At 44.6% G+C, this 8,496-nt stretch overlaps 2 protein-coding genes across 2 annotated transcripts; both read right to left on the reverse strand.

Annotated features, from left to right (window-relative positions):
* Nucleotides 1–1,803: 1,803 nt before the first annotated feature.
* Nucleotides 1,804–3,225, reverse strand: LOC308295258 (ADP-ribosylation factor GTPase-activating protein 1-like; the record flags this gene model as incomplete). The annotated part of the gene is made up of 2 exons (XM_080738271.1): nt 1,804–2,288; nt 2,472–3,225. The coding sequence occupies 2 exons, from the start codon at nt 3,223–3,225 to the stop codon at nt 1,804–1,806; spliced, it is 1,239 nt and encodes a 412-aa protein (XP_080594397.1).
* Nucleotides 3,226–3,417: 192 nt separating this feature from the next.
* On the reverse strand, nt 3,418–4,287 carry LOC308295697 (ADP-ribosylation factor GTPase-activating protein 1-like; the record flags this gene model as incomplete). The annotated part of the gene is made up of 1 exon (XM_080738746.1): nt 3,418–4,287. One exon carries the CDS (start codon nt 4,285–4,287, stop codon nt 3,418–3,420), a length of 870 nt encoding a protein of 289 aa, XP_080594872.1.
* Between the last annotated feature and the right edge of the window lie 4,209 nt (nt 4,288–8,496).

An 8,496-nucleotide genomic window follows, 5' to 3' on the forward strand; every position in this document is an offset into this window, starting at 1 on the left:
CTGTTGAAACAAGAGGGACGGGGAAAGGTCTGTTGATGGCACTAATTAAAATCCCACCCATTAGCTTGCTGGTAATCGGGTGATTTATTTTACCGGGGGAGTGACTGACAGTCAAACCGCATGGTAGCAATATTTAAGTGGAGGTGAAACAAACAAAAAAAACTGTTATCATGATTGGGATTAACCTGACTTTCGCCAGATAGTTGCAGCAGTGCGTAACGCTCTGCCTTACATCTGGGCTCTCTCGGACACACTCGATGTAAGGGGCGGGCCATTTTTTGAATTTCTGTAGCAGGTGATTGGATGTGGCCGTTTCTATCACAGTCTGGGAGTGCCAACTCCAACCACTCATATTGGCCTGTCTGCATGACGTTGCACCCAGAATCCGCCTCCTGGGTTTCCACGTGGTCTGCAATCAGACTCTATTGGCTCAGAGCCGCTCAGAGCCCGCCCATAGCTGCCGCTGATTGGTCCGGCCCGGGACTTTACGAGTGTTATCAACTCTGGCAGACCGAGCCCAGATGGTAAAGCAATGCAACGCAATGCTGCCACCATCTGGCGAAAGTCAGGTAAGATTGGGATGACATGTAGGCCAAATGGAAATCGCTGTAGCATTGATACTGCTAATTGACAACAATCCAAATCACGATCACCTAAATACAATCAATGCATGTAGCATGCAACTCTTAGCCCTATTTCCATTATAAAATTCAACTTATATTTATTTTAAACATCAGAGGGTTTCTGGTGTCTGGGATTTTGTTTTAAAATGCAAAATGACTGTCCTTTTATAGTCAGGGCGAAGCAGGCCAACTCCAGAGAATAATGTACAGTGAAAAAAAAATGCACCAGTGCGAAGTGAGCGGTATGGGCCGTTCTGTCCGTGACATCATTTACTTTATGTGTATGAGCACAGATCTGAGATCCGTACTATTACAAAGTGAAATGTAGGAGCTCAAAAAAACAACCAAAAAACTATTATAATAAACTATTATAATAGTGTCCTACTGGCAGTGAGCACAAGGTGCCTCCCCCAGTGATCAGAGCCCCATTGACTTCCATTACGAAATGGAATTGTGCACAGTGCCAGTAGGCCGACTTGGTAACTCTGTGCATCTTGTTTTTTTTTTTTTCAGGTTTCATAGTTTTGGAAACCATCGTAGACCGGTACTTTTGGTTACAATGCCACGCGGTAACCGTGTCTCCAGTGAACTCTGTCTCTTTTATGCCCATATATGGAGATCTCTGTGTCCCTCTGTCCATGTACCTTTTACAGCCATACATGGAGATTCCCGATGTATATGCCCATATCAGCCGTTCTTGACAACCATGATGACGACCAACTTCACACTGGGCTTCCTCGAGTCCTCTGCGACACGCATCCCGAGTTTGAAGTCGGCCGGCTAGGCGATTCTCAAGGTATTGAGAATCTTGGGGCCCATTGACTTGGGGCCCAATCCGAGCCCCAAGTCAATGGGGCTCGGATTGGGCTGAAACAGTGCCCCAAGTTGGGAGTCATATACCTAATGATTGATGTCATAGACCGGCACATGACATCCGAGATCCAGATGGATCTCCAGCCTCATCCCTACGAGTTTTCTTCGTTTGTACAACTGTACACCTACACAATGTAACACAGCAACAGGACATCCTTCATGTGAGAAATACATGGTTCCTGAATGAAACAATCTGCACACTACGACACCTAGGAAGTGGGCTGGAGCAGGGCTTTAGTGAGAAAGGAAAAGAAAAGCTCAGGTAGGGAAGGATCGGGATTCGGGAAGGTGAATGAGTGCGAGGCCACTACCAGTCAGCCTTATCCCAGGTCTCCTCAGTGGGTTTAGAGGGCCTCTTCCCCTCAATGTCTTCCGTGTTCTCGCAGTTGTTGTCCCGTGCCTCCAAGCAGACTTCTGTGCCGTGTTTGTTGTTCGAAGCCGTCTCTGAGTCCCAAAGTTCCCAGCTGTCAGAGTTCTTAGCAGAATTGTCTGTGAGGGTCCAACTATCACTACTGGGAGACTCCTCCTTGGGTTTAAAGGAATCGTTACATGATACCCAGATGTCCTTTTCAGGGGGTTGGTCGGAAAACCCCTGATAGCCCTCAGTGGCATCTGTGTTCTGGTAGCCATCTCCAACTGACCCGTCTTCCATGTTTCCAGAGAAAAGGTTAGTCAACCTTGCACCAGCCCCCTGAACTTTAATTGCCAGCCCAGTGATGCTGGATGCCATCTCATCTAGCAGCGTTCCATCTTTCACCTTCTCTTGGGTAGGTTTGATAACACTATCATTTACTTTGTTTGCCAGCCCAGAGATGCTGGCTGCCATATCATCTAGCAAGGTTCCATCTTTAACCTTCTCTTGGGTAGGTTTGATAACACTATCATTTACTTTGTTTGCCAGCCCAGAGATGCTGGCTGCCATGTCTTCTAGCAACGTTCCATCTTTCACCTTCTCTTGGGTAGGTTTGATAACACTATCATTTAAAGTGTGTCCCAGCTCGGTGGCCTTTAAGGTTGCTTGGTTTGCCAGTTTGGCGGTATTACTTTTTGCAAACTTGGAAAACTTGCCAGCACCAACTGTGAAGCTGGTCCAACCTGAATAAATGGAGGACATGGCATTGTTCAATAATTCATCTTTCTTTTCTGGGGTCAATGAGTTGCCAAAGCCAAAATACGAAGATGGGAGATCTTGATTCCCACTCTGATAGGAATTCACATCATCGCTCATCCAGTCTTCAAAGGCCTTATCTGTAGGTTTGGATGAGTTCTGACCAGGACCTCCAGCACGATGGGAGGGTGACAAGCTAGGCTTGGGCTGGAGGGGTGTCCAGTTTTGGGCAGAGGATGTCTCAATAGACCATTCCTTGCCCTCGGCCAAAGTTGACACCTTGTCCCTGAATAGTGCAGCAGCTCTGCTGCTATATTTCTCCGCCAAGTTCCAAGTGGGATCATAGTCATCTTGAAGTTCAAGAAACAGACGGAACTTTCCATTCCCTCCTGCTTTCATCTTCTCAAGTTCAATATCCTTCCACTTGTCCATGGTAACAGAACGAACAAAACTTAACTCTACTCCCAAGCCTCTGTGTCTGCCAGAGCACTCAATACAAATCCAGATGCCATAAGTCACACTAACCCACTGAGGGTTGAATGCTCCACACTCAAAGCAGCGATTGTTTTCGTCTTGGGTTCTCACTTCCTTCAGAACTGTTCTGGTCCTTGGACTTGCCATTTTGTCCCAAATGTTCTATTTTTGCTCCTGGATATTGTGAGGTGTTCCTGTGTTCCTTCTTGATTGTTTATAACAATGCCCGATGTCAAGGACCGCTCATGTGGACTGCGAGGAGTATGCCTGATTTACGTTCCTTTTATACACTCTTGCAGTGACACAGATGTCAATATTCAGATCTGAGGAAGCCCATATTTAGGCACTGCAGTAGACGACCCATGACGTCATCAAATACCCTATGACCAAACTCAGAAAGCCCACAATTGTAAAGACAACAGTTAGAACAAGATGGGGTCTAATAATAGTATCATAGCTTCTCTGTGAATCTTGACCCTTGTTAGATTCCATACAAATTTCCCAGGAACTCTTTGACCCGTCTTCCATCTTTCCAGTGAATAAATGAGTCACCCTTGCACCAGCTCGTTGAACTTTGTTCGCCAGTCCAGTGATGATGAGGGCTGCCATTAGCAACTTCCTCTTTACCTTCTCTTGGATATTCTCATATAAAGCCTGTCGTAACGCTTTGGACTTTAAGGTTTTGACTGCTGTGTTTGCCAGTTTAGAAATAGAGGAGAAGGCGTTGCTCAGGAATCCAGCTTCTTTCGTCTCTGGGGTCTCCAAGTTGCCAAAACCAACAAACTGATTCCCACTGTGCTCTTCACCCTGGGGAGGCGTCCAGTTTTGGGCAGGAGACGTCTCAATGGACCATTCCTTACCGTCAGCCTCTGTTGCAACCTTGTCCCTGAACAGCGCAGCAGCTCTGCTGTTATACTTCTCCAATAAGTTCCAGTTGGGATCGTAGTCGTCTTGACCTTCAAGAAACAGGCGGAACTCCAAATTCCCTCCCACTTTCAGCTTCTCAAGTTCCATAGGCTTCCACGTGTCCAAGTTAACAGAACGAACAAAACTGAGATGTACTCCCAGGCCCCTGTGCCTGCCAGAGCACTCAATACAAATCCAGATGCCATAGGTCACACTAACCCACTGAGGTTTCGCCTCTCCACACTCAAAGCAGCGATCGTTTTCGTCTCGGTTTCTCACTTCCTCTAGAACACTTAGGTCCATTTTGTCCCAAACTCTCTGCTCTTGGTGGACAATGCAGGGCGTTTGGAAAGTGTCTCTGTCCACAGATATGTCCTTTCAGTCATGGAGGAGCAGTGGTTGAATATTATAGAACACAATGACAAGCTGACATAAGGAAATATACATTAGGACCATTGGCTGCTGATATTAAACTTGAGTGGCCATGTGTTGTGAGTGTGAAAGAAAGGGAATGCAAAGTCAGCTATTCAAATTCTACTGTTTATAGGAGTGGGATGCCAGGGACAGCTATCGCTATCGTCTATCTATGTAGAGTGGGCTTGTGAGCTGCGAGGTGTTTGTCTCGGTCTGGCCATTTCCCTGTTCCTTTTATACACTCTTACCTGTGACATAGATGTCCATACAGTATTCTGATCTGAGGAAACACAAATTTAAGCATGACTTCATCAATTACGATAAGTATGCTAGGACAAAACTCATAAAACTGTTAACGGAATTGTAGAATAATTGTGACCGAAGGTATTAGTATGTGAAACGGCACTTCATGTCTCCGTCTGTCTGGACGTCTACAGTTTTTCTCTGACATCACGCTCAGGGGAACCACACTATCAGAATCCCTTTTATGCCCATATATGGAGTTCCCTCATGTCATCAACATTAAGCCCATATCTAACAGGACTTCATATGGTAATGCCCATATATGGAGGCCACATCGGCCACATACCGGACTCCCATTTAATGGCATTTCTATCTCTGGGACCCCAATCTATGTTGTAAAATCAATGTGTACAAATGGAGCCAATTGGACCCGTCAGGGTACATTTGGTTCCATCTGTACACTCTGAGTTACAGACCCATAAGGGTACATTTGGTTCCTAATTATCATTTAGCTGGGGACCCACGAGGAGTAGAGGCAAAGATGTCAGTCCTCACAGGGTCAGAGGGAGTCATTTCTGACATTTTGTGTCCAGAGAGTCTTTGTCAGATTAGCCAAACCTGCCACAACTATTGCTCATGGGTTGGGACCTTTGAACAGGCTACTTTTATATCCTACAATAAAATGTAGATTTTGAACATTTATTCATCTGACATCGAGTGCCATGCACAAGTGTTCATAGGAAACATGCAAACAGGTCCTGATAGCATTTTCAACAACAACACATAGTAGTACGAGTGTGTCCCCCTCCCTATGTCCGTAGTACGAGACTAACGGCACACAAGACTAACGTCATAGAAAGTACGCCGAAACCACTACTATAGTCTTTTGCCCTTTATGTAATAATAAAGACACAGAAAGAAGTCTTAAGTACAATGAAAATTGTCTCCTCTGAAGCAGCAAGTTCAAGCATTCAACTGCACACTGTAGGACCACAGTTTCCAATCATGTGGATCTCGGCATCCATATGCCAAAAGGCTCCAAAGCAAATCTTAGATGGCGTGTGAATGACGACAGCTGCTTATGACACAGTATCTGTGAAGTGTGACTCCAAACTTGAGCCCTATACAGTAATTGAACTACATTATTATCAATTTAAAGTTAAATATTTGAAGAAGTATAAGACACATTAGTGGAAAGTCTTCTGTGGCCTATACTGCAAGTGTGCACAAGAAACTCCAAGGCATCCCATATAATGAAATGAGATGCGCTCGCCTCACTCGTGCATCTGAGAAGCACTCTCCCGCATCCTGTTTGTGTGCGTGCGTGCGTGTACAACACACACACACGCACACACACACACACACACACACACACACACACACACACACACACACACACACACACACACACACACACACACACACACACACACACACACACATTCATGCATGCACGTAAACATATTTACTTGCAAATTGAAGCGTGACTACATTTATGTGTACGAGTGTTGTGCGACCATCAAATTGCTAGTCACATGTAGGTGTCTCTATAGTGCTTCAGTGGTGAGGCTTCAAGATTGATTTAAGCTGAATTGCCTTTAAGAAACGGCTCCAATTTCACCCTTATGTAAATGTACATGCCTCGCAATTTAGCCCTCTCTCCATCTCTTCTCTCCCTCATTCCCACTGGCTATCTTATCTCATCCCTGCCCCTCTCCATTTTCCTTTACCACTCGTTTACTCACTCAAATTCTATCCATCTGTCTCTTGTCACTCCTTCCCTCTCCCGTCTGATCGTCAACTCCCTCCATCCCCCCCGTCTCTCTCCCATCTGCAGTTGTCGCCTCCCTTCTTTGTCTTGCATCTTCTCCTCTTCTCTCCCCTTACTGGTGGTGCAAACAGGCCCATGTCTTAACATGCCAGTTAGTGTGGCCTGTCAGCATGTGTGTCTGTGTGTCTCAGGCAAACCCAGCGTCTTGTCCAACCAGGGTATCTCCCCCCCCCCCCACCCCCCGTCAGGTAAAAAGAAGTGGCTTGGACTCCTTATGCATAGAAGGAAGCATGAGGTCAGTCCGTTGCTCTACCCAGGTTGTCAGAGTGAGTGAAGCGCCCAGGATTCCATTAAATAATTGACACCAGAAAAAAATGGGTTACAAAAATTGTGTGATAAAAAAAATGAGCAGGGGGTCAGTCTCAATAGATTTTTGTATTAGATACAAATACGCATACCTCTCTTTCCCATTGTCTCTGTCCCCCGGCCCCCACTCTCTCTCTGTTCCAAAATGTTACAATGCATCCAACACAGTTTAGTTAATACTTTTCATTGGTTCACTATTTATAAAACCCACAAACACACTTTCCCTCTAACTTTTATAAATGCTCAGAAATAGTGAACCTAGCTGATGAAGAAGCTCACAACATGTATAGATACCTGTCTTTTTAGCTTTTCTTTTTTCTCTCTTTGACATTCTTCTTATATGGTTAGATTTTCTTTTTTGTTTGACACTTCTTGTATGCCGAAGTAGCCAGGCCATTCATTTACGAGGGGAAAAAAACTGAAAACGTTAATATGGAGATAAGGTTTCTTCCTGACAGCAACCAATGGCTGTTGTGTCCCTCTTCTAACCCCTCCAATCCAACGTTAGTACTGAAGACATTGACGGCTACATATTATTAGTTTCAGGATAGCATGATAATGTAGCCTGGCAAGTGTAACCAAGCGATGCCTCGTGCAGACGTGGACATTAAAGGAAACCTGTGTTTTATGGGAGAGAATTATTCATCCATTTCAGCATCTTTTCTACATGAATAAATTATGCATGAAAAAGGATGACCAGAAAGACACAAGCCTTTTTTTCAGCACCAGTGAGCTCAGACAGAAATTAGCATGTCTTTTACCCTGAGCGTATGTGTCACCTCCATACAGCAAATGAAACTTATCAAAATATTTTTTTTATCTCTTTTTTTTCTCCAAAAAACAAAGAGCAAACATATTAGAAAAGCATGTTCGTAATTCAGTCTGACCAGAAACAGGGATAAAACATTTCCCCACTGGTGATAAAAAACAAATAATAACTAGAAAAGATGCAATTAGAAATTACAAGTGTGGTTGCTGACGATTGCTGGCGTGACTATATTCAGCAGTAAGCTAACTGTCATGTGAAGCTCAACCAATTGATTCCCACTCCCATTGATTCCCTAAGGATTCCCACTCCCATTGATTCCCTACTGATTCCCACTCCCATTGATTCCCTACTGATTCCCACTCCCATTGATTCCCTACTGATTCCCACTCCCATTGATTCCCTACTAATTCCCACTCCCATTGATTCCCTACTGATTCTCTATCCCGTCATGTCAATTTCCAATGGCAGTGGAAAAGTTACCCTAGTAATAAATAACCCCAGGCCTATAATGTGTTTCCCTGTTGAGCAACCACACTAACTAGAAAGATGCAATTGGAAATTAGTTAGTTAGTGTGGTTTCCCTGCGGGGCAACCACACTAACTATAGTCTGATTGGCAACCACAGCCAATCAGATAGGGGGGAAAGGATGACATCACAATATCAAGGTATCGTGGTGTCTGATTGGGTGAAGGGTTACACCAGATGATGAGAAAGCTAGACAAGAACTACAGTCTGACTGTATATATGCCTTGATATTATGACCTCACTCTCTGATTGACAACCACAGCCAATCAAATAGGGGGGAAAGGATGACATCACGATATCAAGGTATCGTGATGTCTGATTGGGTGAAGGGTTACAGTACATGAGTAGCTCGGGCAAGTACTTCAGATGAGGAGAAAGCTTGACAAGAACTATAATCTGGTCTGAATGTTTGACAGTAGGTAT

The sequence above is a fragment of the Nannobrachium achirus genome (genome assembly GCF_963921795.1).
Source record: "Nannobrachium achirus genome assembly, chromosome: 12".
NCBI classification, from domain to species: Eukaryota; Metazoa; Chordata; class Actinopteri; order Myctophiformes; family Myctophidae; genus Nannobrachium; species Nannobrachium achirus.